Source organism: Tilletiopsis washingtonensis (genome assembly GCF_003144115.1).
Source record: "Tilletiopsis washingtonensis strain MCA 4186 unplaced genomic scaffold FA09scaffold_24, whole genome shotgun sequence".
NCBI lineage: Eukaryota > Fungi > Basidiomycota > Exobasidiomycetes > Entylomatales > Tilletiopsis > Tilletiopsis washingtonensis.
This window is the reverse complement of record NW_020312021.1, coordinates 265504-281301: the sequence shown is the minus strand read 5'-3', so window position 1 is coordinate 281301 and position 15798 is coordinate 265504. Positions and strand designations below refer to the sequence as shown.

General features: G+C 67.8%; 6 protein-coding genes across 6 annotated transcripts; 2 read left to right on the top strand and 4 right to left on the bottom strand.

The window, feature by feature from the left end:
- Positions 1–474: 474 nt before the first annotated feature.
- Positions 475–1817, bottom strand: FA09DRAFT_332364 (hypothetical protein). Its single transcript, XM_025743426.1, has 2 exons — positions 888–1817; positions 475–721 (listed from the first exon to the last, which is right to left on the bottom strand). Exons 1-2 carry the CDS (start codon positions 1776–1778, stop codon positions 515–517), a joined length of 1098 nt encoding a protein of 365 aa, XP_025595479.1. The 5' UTR covers positions 1779–1817; the 3' UTR covers positions 475–514.
- Positions 1818–2072: 255 nt separating this feature from the next.
- FA09DRAFT_332362 (hypothetical protein) lies at positions 2073–7174 on the top strand. Its single transcript, XM_025743425.1, has 5 exons — positions 2073–2340; positions 2484–3532; positions 3589–6181; positions 6233–6700; positions 6753–7174. The coding sequence occupies exons 1-5, from the start codon at positions 2079–2081 to the stop codon at positions 7106–7108; spliced, it is 4728 nt and encodes a 1575-aa protein (XP_025595478.1). The 5' UTR covers positions 2073–2078; the 3' UTR covers positions 7109–7174.
- A 168-nt stretch (positions 7175–7342) lies between these two features.
- Positions 7343–10087, bottom strand: FA09DRAFT_335430 (E1-like protein-activating; the record flags this gene model as incomplete). The annotated part of the gene is made up of 11 exons (XM_025743765.1): positions 7343–7625; positions 7680–7795; positions 7853–8008; positions 8060–8407; positions 8461–8732; positions 8781–9000; positions 9051–9203; positions 9252–9440; positions 9493–9607; positions 9659–9748; positions 9852–10087. 11 exons carry the CDS (start codon positions 10085–10087, stop codon positions 7343–7345), a joined length of 2178 nt encoding a protein of 725 aa, XP_025595477.1.
- A 703-nt stretch (positions 10088–10790) lies between these two features.
- On the bottom strand, positions 10791–12048 carry FA09DRAFT_153483 (hypothetical protein). The gene has a single exon (XM_025739204.1). It carries the CDS (start codon positions 11801–11803, stop codon positions 10937–10939), a length of 867 nt encoding a protein of 288 aa, XP_025595476.1. The 5' UTR covers positions 11804–12048; the 3' UTR covers positions 10791–10936.
- On the top strand, positions 11819–14065 carry FA09DRAFT_332361 (hypothetical protein). Its single transcript, XM_025743424.1, has 4 exons — positions 11819–12763; positions 12816–12879; positions 12933–12982; positions 13037–14065. The coding sequence occupies exons 1-4, from the start codon at positions 12293–12295 to the stop codon at positions 13631–13633; spliced, it is 1182 nt and encodes a 393-aa protein (XP_025595475.1). The 5' UTR covers positions 11819–12292; the 3' UTR covers positions 13634–14065.
- On the bottom strand, positions 13918–14878 carry FA09DRAFT_341401 (DnaJ-domain-containing protein; the record flags this gene model as incomplete). The annotated part of the gene is made up of 3 exons (XM_025744446.1): positions 13918–14491; positions 14551–14657; positions 14717–14878. 3 exons carry the CDS (start codon positions 14876–14878, stop codon positions 13918–13920), a joined length of 843 nt encoding a protein of 280 aa, XP_025595474.1.
- Positions 14879–15798: the final 920 nt, after the last annotated feature.

Sequence of the window (15798 nt, the reverse complement as noted above, 5' to 3'; positions counted from 1 at the left end):
CGGCATCTCGGACGGAGAGGACGGCAGCGCTCTCTAAGACGGCACAAAGAGGATCGGCGCTGCGGTGTGGCCGTCTGCGAGCTGACGTGCGCGCACGAAGGCGAGACGGCGGCTGAGGTGGTGTGCCGGCGGTCAGAGCGGCTCTTGGGCGAAGCCGTGAGATGGTCGGCATGACGGGGCTGGAGTGGGCGAGACGAAGCTCGACAAAGCAGATGCAGTCCACTTCTCATCAAGCCGCGTTGCGCCCGACGCTCGAGCCGATGGAGCGCCGACCGCAGCTCGTATGCCGATGACGACCGAGCTGAAACTGTTCCTACACTCGGATGAAGCGCTCTGATAAATCTCGTCCGATGCCCGCAGGGCAGTGCTGGGCTGACTGCGCTGCACAGCGGGCTCTCGCATGAAGGACAGGTCCGGCATGCCCTGCGCCGCCATCCTGATCGGACTCGAAACTTCTACTGCATCCCTGGCGCACCGCTCTCCTTCAAAGCAGCTCTGTTGCTCGTGACTCGTCTCATTGCCGCAATGACTCGCGCACGTCGGCCAGCACCTCGCGCACGACCAGGTCCTCCATGGCGCCGCGCTCGAGCGGCCAGAGCGCCACGCTGGCGTCGTAGGCGCGCGAGATGCTCGTGTCCGAGATGGGCAGGTGCGCCGCTGAGAGATGCGCCAGCAGCGCTGTTAGCCGCGAGATGGCGAGATGTGTCCGTGCCGGGAGTGTCTGTGCACGAACGTCAGCATGCGGTGGGACAGAAGAGACGGACCAGCGTCGTGACAAGAGGCTCCGAGCTCCAACTGCAGCTCGTATCGCCGTGTACTGCCTTCACAAGGCCATCCTCCGGCCCCGCCGATCCTGCTGCGTCGGTCCTGACGTGCAACTTACTCACCTCGTTGACATCGCTGTACACGCCGTCCACATCACGCCCTGTGCCCTTGCCCGCCAGCCCGCTCTCGATGCGTTTAGCCTCGCCCTCCGCCTTGTCGACGTCGAACTTCTGGTGCTTCGAGACCCACACGTAGCCATTGAGGCCAATCGTCAGGTCCACGTCGGCCTGCGGCAGCGTGACGAAGTGGCTCTTGAGGCGCTGCACGAGCACAGGCTGCACGAGGGCGAGGGCGCCGTTGCGCAGCTTGCCGTAGCGCAGCGAGCGCGTGTGCAGCGCCACGGAGCCGTCGGCAAAGGAGCTCTGCACCTCGGCGACGAGCAGGTCCTGCTCCTGGAAGAACTGACGCATCTGCAGCTCGTCGGCCTCGAGCTTGCGCCGCTGCACGCCGCCGGGCAGATTGACGCTGGCCAGCGCCAGGGCCGCCAGCTGCCGCGCGCCGAGCTCGACGCGCCAACGCCGCTGCCCAGCTGATACGTCTGCGATGCGCCCGACGACGAGGTCGCCCACCTCGGGCGCGTAGCGAGTGCGCACGGGCGCGACGCTGATGAGACGGTTCACGCGGCTGACCGTGCCGCACAGCGACGCCACGATGGCGGGTGCCTCTGCGCCAGCGGACGCGGCGAGTGCGGCCGAGAGAAAGGCGCCGTGGCCGCGCATGAAGGCGGCGCTCGAGGCGATGACCTCGCCGGCGGAGGCGAGACGTGCGCCCCCCTGAGCGGCAGCCTCGTCGGCGGCCTCGGGGTCGAGCCAGGGCGCATCGTCGTCGAGCTCGGGCGCCGGGTCGGCGTGGCCGGAGAGGTGCATGTAGCTGGCGAGCGGCGCCAGCGAGCTGGTGGATGCGGCAGCAGAGGCGCCCTGTGGCCGGACGCGCTCGACGACGAACGAAGCCATGGCTGGCAGGAAGGCTTGTGGAGGGGTGAGCAGGAGGTGCGGAAGGTGGAGAGAAGGCAGCTCCACCTGGCGAGAATCTGAATATCGGCGCGCTGTGCTGAGTCAGCAGCCAGCCAGGCGCACCGCGCTACGAGTCTACGAGGGGCTCGGACCATCCGCCGCGACACGGCGGGCCGCGCGGGAGTCTGGCGCGCCCTCCGCCAAGGCACCTTCCCCGCATCCACCAGCTGCTCCTGACGGCGACACCTGCTCCCTGCTCCCATCACACCCCGCTCCCGGCCGCGCAGCATGGCCGCCGCGATGCGCGCCTCCGGCTCGGCCTCGTCGGCGCTCAGCGCGCTCTCGGGCCTCACGTCGCCCGGCCTCGACCTCTCGGCGCCGGCGCCCAGCCCGACGGGCGGCCGCGCCTTCTGTGCGCCGGCGCAGGTGCGCATCCTTCTCGTGCCCGCGCCCGGCGCCGTGCTGCCCGACGAGTTCGAGCGCTGGCGCCGCGCCGTCGAGACGTTCGAGGTCGTCAAGCTCGTCGACCTGCCGCCGAGCAAGAGCGGCGCCAAGCGCATGCGTGAGTGCCGTGTGCAGAGCAGCGTGCCGGTGGGCTAGGCAGTGAGCTGCAGCGCTCCATCTTGAAAGCCTGCCTTTTGGATGTGCTACACTGCAGGTGTGCCTGCACTCTTCGTCACAGTGACTCACGCCCTGTCCTTACAGCGTCTGGCTCGCCGCTGGCGCGCCTGGGCGAGGTGCACCTCTCCTTCGTCACGTCGCCGCTCGGCTCGCCGCCGTTCCTGGCGCCGTTCAGCCTGTCGCGCCAGGTGCTGGCCGTCGTCGGCCTCGGCACTTCTACCGCTGATGGGCGCAACCGGGCGGCGCTGTCCCGTGCGCCGGCTGCGCTGCGTGCCGCGTATCCGGCGGCACTGGCGCACCGCGTCCTGGGCTTCGACATCGGCGCGGCCCGCCCGCAGACGATGGACTTCTCCAATCTCGATCTCGATGGCGGCGACGCAGGCATCGCGCGCGAGAGCTCCTCGGGCGCCGCCACACCTATTTCCGAGCGGACGGCGCAGGGCAAGGCGTTTGCTGGGCAAGACGCGGCAGCTGGCCTGGTCATCTTCCCAGCAGTGCGGTCGGACATGAAGGACGTGCGCTTCTACCTGCGCACGCTGCTGCCCGAGCTCGTCAGCGCCATTCTCGATGGTCTGGACGCCACTGTTGCCGCGCTGGAAGGCACGCCGCTCGAGACCCCGCGCGAGACGCTTGTGCCGTCGCTGCCGCTCACGAACGGCGCCGCAGCCAAGGAGGGCAGCGGCAGCTCGTCACCGCTGCCTCACATGCAGCTGCAGCAGTCTGGCGGCGCAGCCTCGCCCTCGGCTGCCTTTACGGCGCACTCCTTTACGCCTTCCTCGCCGGCACCTTCGAGCGCGACATCGCGCGCTTCGGCCTTCTTCTCGTCCTTCTCAGGCCCCGGCACAGCCGGAAGCTCCACTGCGAGCAGCTCGAAGAAGCATGCGCGCCGCGTCTCGGTCGGCACCAACGGGCCGTTGGGCCTCGGCCGCCTCACCAAGGTCCGCGCCGATGCTTGCCTGCTGGCTGGTGACCTGTGGGGCGCGCTGAGCAACTACGAAAGCGCGATGACGACGCTCGGCAAGGAGCGTGCGCTGGCCGGCGGCCAGGATGCAGTGTGGTACGCCGGCGCGCTGGAAGGCTGGGGCGTGGCCCGGGTGCTGGTGCGGCGCATGGGCGGCCTGGTGGAGGAGAAGGTGAGTGTGCGAGAGTCTTGGCTAGGCAACACTGCTGAAGAGCAGCGCCCTGCCAGGCACCAAGCTTGTCATTGCCAGGCGGCAGCGCCAAGGACAAGGACAAGAAGGCTGCGGACAAGGAGCCGGCGATCGATCTGCCCTACGCGCATCTGCCGTGGGGTGACGTGGCGGAGGCCTACTCGACGGCGCTCGTCATTTACAGCAAGTGCCTGGCGCCGCTGAGCTACCTGCTGGAGCCTGCACGCTTCGTCAGCGCCGAGTCACCGCGCGACTACACACACCCGCTGCTGCACGCCGGCTGCTGTCTGGCGTATGCGCGCTTCCTGCTCTCCATCTGGGCCTCAGGCGGCTACAACGGCGAGGCATTTGACCAGATGATCTATGGCGGTATCCCGCCGATGCTTGCCGAGACGGTGCGCCCGTCGCTCGCGACCTACACGCAGCACGCCACTGCCACGGGCGTGCAGCGCCACGAGATCGCTGCAGCTGCCTCGGCGGCCCTTACGCACTCCATCGCCGCGCTCAAGCCGCCAGATCAGATCGCCGTGCTCAGCGCAGCCGCGAGCATCTTCGGCTGCATCGGCTTCTCGCGTCGTGAGGCGTACCTGCTGCGCCAGATGCAGGCTGCCATGGTGGCTCTGCTGGCGCGCAGCACCACTGAGACGGCCGATCCTGTCGCGCCGGTCCCGCGCTACATCGAGCCAAACTCGGAGGCCACGCGTGGTGCGGTCCAGCTGGCGGCGACAGTGTGCGACGAGGCATACACCATCAACACCGAGGCTGAGCCTGCGCACAACATCATCGCGCTCGCGTCTGCGGTGTGCGAGACCGGTGGCATCAATGCCGACGTCCCGCCGGTCAAGCGCCTGCCGCGGCAACACGTGCTTGCGCGCGCATTGCAGCTCGAAGGCATCAGCAACGGCGACGAGGACGAAGACGTGGACTTTGACGCCACGCTTGCAGCACGGGCGCGGGCGCGTGCCTCGTGGGGAGCGCAGCCGGAGAGCTTCAGCGGGCCATCCGGCGGCGGCGAGGCGGTTGTGGAGCGGTCTCTGCTGCAGGATGAGGCGCCCTTCGGCTGGGCAGAGCAGCAGATCGGTCTGCTGCGCGACACGATCGGCGTCTGCGAGGTCATGGACGACTTCGTCGGCGTGACGCACTACGCGGCGCTGCTGCTGCGAGACTTCCACTGGCTGCTCTCGCCCGACGAGCAGCTGCGCCTGGCCCGCGGTCTGCCGCGCGCTGTCGAGGCGGCACGGCACAGAGGCGCCAAGACGCTGGAGCTGCAGTACTGGGGCCCGGCAGAGCCCGTCTGCCGGATAGCCGTCGTGCCAGTAGCGCGGGAGCGCATTCCGGAACAGCGTCCGGCGCTGCAGCTGCGCGAGGACGCCTCGGAGGCCGCAGCGAAGCCTGAGGGCATCGCCGGCCTCAACAACCCCTTCGTGATGGCCACGGGCAAGCCCACCACCAAGGAGGCACACACGCTCGTCGTGGACGAGGAGGCTGTCTTTGAGCTCACGCTGCAGAACACCTTTGCCATCAGCCTCGAGTGCTCCAGCATCGTGTTGGAGACAACTGGAAGCGCATTTGAGGCGCTCGAGCTTCGAGACGTCTCAATACCGCCGCGCGCCATGCACACCTTGCGCCTCTCGGGCATCCCGCGCGACACGGGCAAGGTGACGGTGCGTGGCTGCCGTATCACGCTCGACGGGTGCGCGGCGCGCTCGTTCCGCGTCTCACAGGTTGATGCCAGCACTGACAAGGGCAGCATTGCGCGCGCGACGGAGCTGGACGATCGACGGGTGCGCATCAAGGCTGCAGGTCTCGAGGCGCGGCCGGCCTTCGTGGCCGAGCGGCGGCGAGCGGCGCTGCTCGCAGGTGACGCAAAGCCAAAACGGCAGTCGAGCAACGGCGTCGAGCTGCTCCTCGAATGCGTCGTCGTGCCTGCGCAGCCGCTCTTAGCTGTCGAGGCCGCCACAACATCGCACGGCTCGCTTGTGCTCTGGGACGGCGAGGTGACCACACTCCATCTGCGCCTGGCCAACATTGGACGGCTGCCCGTCGACTTCCTGCGCTTGTCCTTTGCAGACAACCTCGCGGACTCGGCGCGAGCCTCGCTTGGCGAAGGCGAGCTCGATGCTGCAGAGGTGCACGCTCTCGAGACAAGCCTCACGCGTGCGCCAGCCTTGGCATACGCGAGGGCACCGCGCGATCCGCTGCATCGGATAGCTCCGGGCGAGACGACCACGCTCGAGGTGTCTCTCCGCGGCAAGCTTGGCTGCACGAACATGACGCTGCAGCTGGAGTACGCCCACGTCGACGGCCCAGGACGCGGTGGCCTGCCGACGGACGAGACGCGCGACTTCTACACCCGCCGCCATGTCGTGCCGCTCGGCGTCACGGTGCTGCCGAGCGTCGACTGCTCGGGCTTGGAGATCCGCGACGCTCACCCAGGCGAGGCCGTGCGTCTCGTCGCCGAGAGCATGGCGCAGCTTGAGCGCGGCGGCGGTGCCCTGCCCGACGGCAAGGCCGATGCCGAGGTCATTGGCAAGGCGAGCGAGGCACAAGACGGCGAGGCGTGTCTGCTGTGCTTCGACATGCGCAACCTGCAGCGCGGCGCTGTTGACGTGGCATTTGATGTGGCTCAGGGTGAGTGTCTTGTACGTGTCTGGACACGGCCCTTGCTGACCAGGCGATCAGACGAGGGTCCTGCGTTGCGCGTGCGCCGCTCACTACCCGGAGGCGGCCGAGCACGCATCGTCGTGCCATTTGCTCGCTTGCATCTCTCGAGCGCCGAGCTCTCAGCGCCTATACCCACGCTCAGCGCGCGGCAATTCGTCGTCTCAAGAGTCAAGCTCTCGGCGCGCGAGGAACAGGCGGCGCGAGCTCGCTTCTGGCTGCGGCAGGAGCTGCTGCGCCGACTCGGCACCGGCACCGACGCAGCACCTCGATGGACAGAGCGCGCGTCGGGACGCCGAGGCGAGGTGCCGCTGGCGGCTTTCACCCTCAACGACGAGCAAGGCGGACTTGTCCGGCTCGGCGGCGTCGATGTCAGCCTGGCGGTCGGTGGTGCGGCCCCTGCGGTCAACGGCGATGCCGTGCACGCACTCGATCAGGCGCAGGTGGAGGAGTATACCGACGTGGTGGGCACCATCACGAATCGCAGCGGTGCGTACGGTTCCAGGCCGGCCATGAAACGCTTCCTCACCCTCCTCCATAGACCGCCCGCTGCAGCTCCTCTACCGCCTGATCCCGCTGCCCTCCACGGCGCTCTCGCGCGCTGGGCAGGCCATGCCGTCTGTGTCCTCCGCCGCCGCCAACGACGCGATGCTGAGCCACGTCCTCGTCACGAGCGGCAGTCTCTCGGCACCCGTCGCGCCCTGGCCGCTGCCACCGGGTGAGACGGCGCGCTGCGAGACGGGCCTGCTCTTCCTCAGCGGCGGCGACTATGCCTTTGCTGCCATCGTCGAGGAGGTGCCGCACGACGAGCAGACACCCGAGGAGCCTGCACATGCCGCACACCTGCGTGCTGCAGCCACGGGTCACCTGAACGTGCGCGTCTCCTGCGCTGCTTGACCTGCTTACTTATTGCTCGGGCTGGCCACGTCACGCAATCGATCTGTAGACAAGACTTTGGTATACCATCGGTGACCTCAGAGCCGCGTGTGGCCTTACAGCAGCTCGCCCTCGCCCTCCTCTTCGTCCTCGCTCCAGTCCACCTCCAGATCGGCCTCGAGTGCGGCCTCCGCCTCGGCCTTCATCCTGTGCGCCTGCGTCAGCATCCTACACACAAGCACATGTGCTGCGGACTCACTTGTCTAGACCAGTCACGCGCTCGAGGAACGACTCGTCGTTGAAGGCCTTCTTCAGCATCGCGAAGCCGTCGCGCTTGTACGCGTCGATGACGGCGGGCGAGCAGGCAGTGCAGAGGTCGTACGCTCCGCCGACGAGGAGCATGTTGCTGAACTGCGCCAGGAAGCCGCGGATCTGGTGCGGCACGAGGCCGAGGCACGAGCCGGACTGCGCTGGATCTGACGAGGCGAGCGGCGCCTCATTGCCGCGTGCCGGTCCGGTGGCTGCAGGGGCACTGACGCTGTAGCAGCGAGTCAGCCAGAGGCTCTGTTCAGCGAGGAGCAGCTCTGCTCACCCATCCTTGTGTTGCAGAACCGAGACCATCAGCTCTACTGCCGAAGCTCCGGCGATGGCAGCAAGGCCGGGTCGTGTGACTGTGCACATTTGGTCGAGCGTGCGGTCCGTCAGAGACTGTCAGAGGCACGTGTCAGCTCGCCGCGATAAGACTATCAGCGCCAGACGGCTCACGTCGGTTGGCGCCACGATGTCGTTGCAGTAGTAGCAGCCGAGTCGGCGCTCGTTGGCCGGCAGCGTCTTGGCCGCTGCATCACGCTCAGCATCAGGACCGGCGCCGTGCCGCATGACGAGATACGTGTCGAAGCCCAGAGCCGCATTGATGACGAGCTGACGACGGTGGTCAGCGCATGTTGCATCCTGCACAGCCAGAGGACTCACCTTGTTCTTCGCTGCACCGAGCAGCGTCGGCAGCCAGCGGCTCTCGCGCGAGTCCATGAGCAGGTACACCACTTTATGCTCGTCGATGAGCTTCTCGAGGGTCTCGACGTCTTGTCGGACCTGCGCTTCGGCGCCGCTCTGGATGGGATGCCCAGGCATCGGCACGTTGAGCTGCACACCCGTCGCAGTCACGCCAGGGTAGATGGCGCGCAGGCGCGCAGCAGCACACTCGGCCTTTGGCTTGCCGCCTTCGAGACAGTCGTCGAAGTCGAAGAGCGGCTGTCGTACCGGGTTCGAGAAGGAGACGCGCGACGAGTCGACGAGCGTAATGTGCCGCACACCCCAGCCCTGCAGCGTGCGTCAGTCTCCGTGTGGATCAGAAGGACAGGGCTGCAACGCACCAGCAGCGTCCGTGCTACATAGCAGCCGAGCGTGCCTGCGCCGAGCAGCAGACACTTCGTCTGCTGCACACGCTCGAGGTTGATCTCGGGCATGATGCGCCACCGCATGAGCTTCAGGTTCAGGTCGACGGCCTGGTCCGCCAGCCTGCGCGGGTCCATCAATGGGCCTAGATCTGCGAGCTTCGGCGCCAGCTTGCCGGAGCTGTTCCGCTCCCAGCCGACAGCTAGCGGCACGTCTGGCAGGCCCGGCTGCGTGGCGAGCGGTGCTGAACCTGTTGAGAGGTCAGCGACGCGACGACGGGTGGTCTCAAGTAACGTACCATGAGCTCCAGTGACCCTCTCGCCCTCGGCGGCGTCCTCGGGCAGCGCGACGTCACCGATCACCGAGCGCCGCTGCGTGCTCTCGCCGATGTCGTCCTTCCAGCACAGAACACGCACGCGTCGCACTCCAAAGCGCGCCGCCATGAGTGCGAGCAGGTTGCGCAGCGGCCAGCCAGGCTCTGAAGCTGCGGCTGACGGATCCACGAAGCCGACAGTGGGCTGCACAGAGCGATGAGCCAGGATCTGCGCTAAGACTCAGCGGCACTCACCTCCTCGCCCGCTTGGAAGAAGCTCGCAAAGTCTGCGACGTCGCCAAGACGCGGCTGTCCATTGCTCGTGCCCACGAGGAAGAAGGCGCCCGAGGCCGAGTCTGCCTTCTGCTCTCTGCGCCGGGCCTCGACGGCCTTTGCGAGTGCCTCGTACTGCACGCTATCAGCATCGTGTCCGAGCCTCGCCGTTCTGCCACTCACGCTGCCTGCTCCAAGCGCGTCAGACACGCTCTTCCACTCGCCCTGCAGCGTCCATGCCGGCTTCGAGACGAGCGCCGGAAATGCAAACCAGTGGACGAATCGGTAGCGCTTGAGGTCGGCGAAGGAGAGCACCAGGAAGCGCGCCAGGTGCGGTGTCGGATCTGCAGCGCTCAGCATGGCCTCATACATCTGCATACAACATCAGCGGATGCGGAGCGTGAGCTACGACGTGCCAACGCACCGAGCGCGCCTCGGCGTTGAAGAAGGCCTGCTTGTCGGCTGTCTTGAACTCCTCGACGGTGTTGAAGTTCTTAAGCGTGCCCCAGGCCGGACACACGTGCGGCGGCAGCGAGTAGCTGCAGAGCGAGTTTGAGCATCACAGGCACTGCGAAGCATGGCAGTATGACAGGCAGGGCGAAGCGTCATAGCCCTGCAAGCAGCGCAAGGCGTCACGGCTTGACCAGCGGTGCGAGGCTTGATGTTGTTGCTGATGAGCGCTGCGAAGCTTGCTCTTGCTTTTGCGCACAGCGCGCCCCGCCACGTCACCATCTGGCCCAGTGCGGGACTGCCTCTCCTCATCGCCAGTTGTGCTGTACTCACCCGTCGCCCAGCGCCTCGCCCTCCACGACCATGCTCGGCGGCAGCGGCACCTCACTGCCCGTCTGGCGGTCCAGCACGCGTCGCGCAGGTGCATAGTGGGCCCGCACGGCGAGCGGCGCGTCGGCCAGCTGCGCATGCTCGATCTTGTGCGCCGCCAGTGCCGACCAGAAGGCCGGCGCGATGGCCGTGTGCAGCGGCGCAAACTGCACCAGCGGGGCGGAGCTGCTCGAGGCCATGCTGTCGCGCGGAGCGAGGTGAGAGAGGGGCAGTCCGGGAGCCGGTGCAGCCGCGCAGCAGGGGAAAGGAGCGAGCGACTGTGCAACAGCGAGCACAAGACGGTGTGTGCGGCGGCCAGACAAGGAGGAGTGGGCAAGCGAAACAAAGGTGTAGGGGAAGAGAACAGAGGAGCGCCGGGCCCGACTGTCTCGAGGGGGCCTCACGCCAGCCGCACGTTCGTGCGCAGCGGCGCGCCTCTCGTACGGGTGCGGCCGAGCTGGTCCAGCGAGTCTGGCTGTCTCTCTCTCCTCTGCCGAATTTCCACGCTTGGAGATGCCATGGCAGGCGAAATGCAATACCGGTGAAGACGATCAGAGAGGTGAGATCTCACAAACAGGCTCTCCAGCACGGGCTTTCGCTGCGGCGCCGGTCGGGCGACTGGGCCGCATGCGCACCCTGTATCACGCGCCGCCGTCTGAGGTCCAAGCACAGAGGCATCTCTTGTCCTTCGCTCGACGTCTTGGCAGGACCGAGCGCAGCATGTCATGCTTCTCTCCATCATGGAAGCTCGCGATGAAGACTCGACGCCGACGAGGTGCGAGGCACGGCCCGGTTTCTCTTGTGTGCTGTGCTCCGCCGGCGTCGACGTCCAGAGAGTTTTCCCGCCTGCAGCTGCGCCCACGTCGTGCATGACGCCTCTCTGCCTGCTGCGCCACGGCGCCCCTTGTCCCTTTTTCGGTGTTGAGGTGTTGGTCTGCTCGGCAGCCCCTGCTTGGCATCGTGACGCCCGCGCCAGCGTCATCCTTTGTGTGCATCATAGCGACGCCAGCTTGTAGGAGCCTCTTCGCTGCTCACGCCGCGGTCCAGCCTCAGAGATGAGCCTGCTGAGGAGAGCGGGGACAGAAGAAGGGTGTGGCGCAGCAGCACCGCAGCAGACGCACCTGCACACGCCGCAGCACAGCCTCTCGGCGCCTTTGCGGCCTTGCTTTGCCGCGCTCCGGCCGCCTTTGTGACGCACCCTCGGCCGACGAGAGGCACCCTCGGACGGAGCGTGCGGCGTGCTGATGAGGCGCTCCATCTGCCCCTGCGCCGCACGAGCCCGGCGCAGCGAACGCTGCACCGCCCACGCCGCTGACGCGGCTGCACGCTGCGCCCCGGCCGGGCCCGCGAGCAAGAAAGGAAGGCGGCGCAGCGCAGCGCAGCTCACGAGGCAGGAGGCACGGCCTCGGATGATTCTCGCTCGGCCGAGCTGCAGTCTGCGAATCTACGCGAAAGGGGGTGCTGATGCTGCGCCTCGCTGCTGGAGGGCTGCGAGCTGCACGCTGCATGTGGAGTGATGGGCGGCGCAAGCACGCACCCAAATCCGCGTGTGATGGGCCGCGTTGGGCGGAGCAGGCGCTCAAATCACCGCACCTGCTCGCGATCGGGCGTCTGGGCCAGGGACAGCCACAGAGGGGCGCTGCTGAGGTGCTGCGGCTGCGGCGGCTGCCTGTTGCCCGCTGCCGGACAGAGGAAGCCCGGCCTGCTGCGCCGCCGTTGCAGCGCAAGACGCTGCCTCGCCGTTGCCGCTCTCGAGACGTCAAAGCACCCTTGAGCCGGCGCTCGCTTCCTTCCTTCCAGCCTGCTGCACCCACCTCCTTCACACCTCGGCGTCGCTCACCACCGCACCAGCTTCCACCTTTGCACCTCAGACCCAGCCCTCTTGCCCTCCACCCTATACCCTCCTCGCCCGCCATGCGTCTCGCGTCTCCGCCCGGCCCCGTCTTCTCCCAGCCGCGCTCGCACCACCCGCCCGGCGGCTTCGCGGCGCTCTATGCCCGCCAGCTCGACTCGAGCAGCAGCGGCAGCGGTGCCCAGCGCGAGCTGATCAAGCGCCAGTCGGGGTGAGTCTGCCGCTCGGCTGCCGCGGGTGATGGCGAACGAGGGTGCCTCAGGGGAAGCACTTTGCGGGCGGGCCGCACAGCCGCGCGCAGGAGGCACGCACACGGCGCCGACGCTCGCCCATGGCACGCTCCCTGTCTGTGCTGCGCCGGCGCCTCGCTCCTGTGCACCACTTTCCGATGCCCAGCAGTGCAAGGGTGCTGACCGCACGGCCTGGGCCGCGGGCGCACGAACAAAAGGCTGGCCTTCGCTGGTCGAGTCAGCTCTCCAGTCCGCACTTCTTGCGCTTGCACTGACTCGCACACCTCTCGCACCTCCACCCTGCCCTACCTGACCTGTCTACCATGAACGCACCTACCTTTGACATCGGTGACGCTTTCACCCCGGTCAGCTCCACGACGAGCGGCAGCGGCACCTCGGGCGGCAGCGGCAGCTCCAACAACGCCGACACGACGAGCGCCGCGCCGGCCAACACCACCACCACGCGCTCGACGACCAGCCAGGCCCAGCCTACCACCACCACGACGCAGCAGCAGCAAGAGACGACGCAGCAGCCTACGACGACGGCGCAGGCGCCCGCCGAGACCACCACGTCCACACGTCCCGCCAGCGAGACCACCACGGCGGCGCCTCAAGAGACGACGAGCGCGGCGCCGCAGTCCAGTGCCGCGCAGCAGAGCAACACGCTCGCCAGCACGCCGTCGACGACACTGGCCACGCTCACGAGCACCGACGCGGGCGGCTCAGTCGTCGTCGTCACTAGCACGCTCGCAGCGTCGGCCGCGAGCACTGCCGGCTCGGCGGACAGCGGCTCGGTGAGTAGCGGCTCGGTCCTTTGTCGCCCACATGGTCTGACATGCCATGCAGAGCGTCAACATCGGCGCCATCATCGGCGGCATCGCGGGTGGTCTCGCAGGCCTGATCATCCTGAGTGAGTGCCTGTGCGTGCAGAGCGCCCTCGACGCCTCCTGACATGGCGCGTAGCCTACCTTATCCTTCTGCCGATCCGCAAGCGCGCCGCCAAGCGCCGCCAGGTGAGTGCCTACGTAGCGCCAAGTGCTGCTCAGCGCTGACCTGTGTCGTCTCAGGTTGAGTGGCTCGCCTTCGAGGCCGGTCACCACACGCCCGACGAGAACTCTGCCGAGGCCGTCTACGGCCGTGGCGACTCGGCGACGTCGGCGACGGACCACCAGAGCGGCACGACGCACGGGCGCAAGGACAGCGATCTCGGCGCGTACGCCATGAGCGACGTTGGCGGCCCGGCCGCCTCGTCGGCCGGTATGCACGGCAACATGTATGCTCACCTCGACTCGGCGGGCAGCGGCACGTGGGCCGGCGGTGCTGGCGCGGCGTACGACCCGGCTGCGGCGCACCAGCAGCAGCAGCAGTGGTACGACCAGAACGCACCGCAGCACCAGCAGCACGCATGGAGCGAGCAGGACCGCGCCGCGTACGAGGCGCAGCAGGCGCACCAGACCAACTACGAGATGTACCAGGCGCAGCAGCAGCAGCGATACGGCGCGCAGCAGGCACCGCACGGCGCCTACGCCGATGCCTACGCTGCCGACGGCTACGCGCCCTACGAGGCCGCACAGACGTCGTCGCCGCCGCTGCCGAGCGCCGGCGCCCAGTCGCCGCAGCTGCACCACGCTGCAAGCACGGCGTCGCACTACCAGCAGCGCTGAGCGTCGCAGCCAGCAGCGCGCCGGCTTCGCAGACGACTTCTCCCGTCGCCGTCCCTCCACGTCACCCATACGTGCTCAGCGCCTGTCCGGCACAGGCGGAGCAGCACCCTCGTTCCCGCTAGACCCCAGCAAGCACACTAGACAGATCCCTTCACAGTCTCGACCTGCAGTCATCGCACTTACCCACTCACACACATCCCTTTCTGGCCCATCGATCACCACGTTACCGTCCCTTGAATCGCCAGCCTGCTTCGATGCGGACGTGTGGATCGTGACGGAGACATCTATTGCGGCGCGTGCTCCATGCGTGCGGGTACTTGCCGGTACTCCTCTAGCCAGTTCCACTCCTCATCCTCGCTGCCCCGGCCCTCGGCGCGCACCGGCCCCGTGCCGCCGGCAAACTTGCTGCCCGCCCAGAACGTGAGCGTGAAGAGGCCGGCGACCTGGATGAAGCGCACGACGGCACTGGCCGTGCTCCCGCCCGCCTCTTCCTCGAATGCCTGCGCGGGATTCGGTCGTGCTCGACCAGCCTCGGCAGCGCGTGCAGCGGCCGCCTGCTCGCGGAAGCGGTTGCGCGAGACCATCGTGTCGAACGCGGCGCGCTGCTGCTCGGCCGTCTGCGAGGCGCCGCCAGCGGCAGCCGAGGCCCACGCCGACGCTGAGGCGCCGTGCCGCTGGTACGTCTCCGACGCAGCTGGCCGCTGCCGCCGCTGGTAGTCCCAGGCGTACGAGGCGCGCGCTCGCCGTGCCGTGTTGTCCGACTCGTCGTAGGCGCCACGCGGCGCATATGAGCTGTAGCTGCTCGCACCCGGACTGCTGCTGCCGCTGCGCTCGCTCAGGCGCCGGTCGTAGTCACGCCTGTCGCACAGTCTGAGCTACGGAACGTGGGCGCCTGTGCTACTTCTGCTGCGACTCACCGTGCCCGCTCGTCGCCCAGCGTCGCCCATGCCTCGCTGACCTCCTGGAAGCGCGCCTTTGCGCCCTCATTGTCGCGGTTCACATCCGGATGCCACTTCTTCGACAGCTGAACACGATGGCACCGTCAGCACTGCAGCACATACCAGCGCGCTGCCCGGCACGCACGCGGTAGAACTGCGCCTTGATGTCGCGCAGGCTGGCGGTGCGCGGCACATCGAGCGTGCGGTAGTGGTCGGCGCGCGGGCGCGAAGCGTGCATGTGCCGCACGCCGCCAGGCGCCGCGCTGCGCAGAGTATGCCGGAGAGCCGGCGGGGGCAGGAGCGACATGGCGAGGGAGTGCGGCTGGCAGTGAGGATGCGGATGCGAAGGAAGCAGCTGCGGCACAGCAAGACGCCGGCGGTGCGGCTGCTCCGACTTCGATGTGGAGCACGGACGCGGCGCGTGCCTTACCTCAGCAGCGCCAGCGTGGGAGCAGCACCGCAGAGTCACCTCTCCTCCTTCTCCCGCGGAGCAGCCGTCGTGAGGCTGAAATGTAGCCAAAGAGGGGCCCGAGGCTCTGGAGCTGCCAAGGCATCGAGAAGCGGTGCCTCGGCGCAGCAGGAGCTGGGCCGCTCGCTCATCTGCGCGCGAGAGGAGAAGCCATCAGATAGCGTCACGCGACGGACGCCCCCTGAGCAGCGCCGCCGCCGCGCAGGCATGCCCGAGGCGCAAACAGCTCGCCGTCTCTCGTTGCTGTCGCAGCAGATGGGCACGCTGTATGGCTCAGAATGACAGCACAGCAGGCGGACAGCCGAAGCAGCAGCGACCTTGCCGACTGGCGGATGTTGTGGCTTTCTCGAGTAGTCTGGGAGGCGGGAGCGTGCGCTTGCGGCAGCGCGCCGGCGGCGGCTTTTCCCGCCGCCGAACCTATTTGCTGTTCACCAACCTCCTCTCCGCCGTCGGCGCAGAACGTTCGTCTGATGACCAGGCAGCAGGGCCCAGCGTTTTCCAGGAGAAGGCACGCCTCCTGTGATGTGCCTGCTCCAGGTGCACGGCTGGGCGCAAAATGGCACCCCACGCAAGCGGCAGATCGTCGGTCTGAGACTGATCGAGGGCGCCAAAGTGGCTCCTCTGGCATCGAAGCCAGGCACGGCTTTCTAGTCGCCCTTCCCTCTCTCTCGCCTACCGCAGCCGCGGTCTTCCCATCATCGACGGCCAAGGAGCTGCCCCTGCAGCTGACCATCGGCGCAGCGAGATGAGCACGCCCC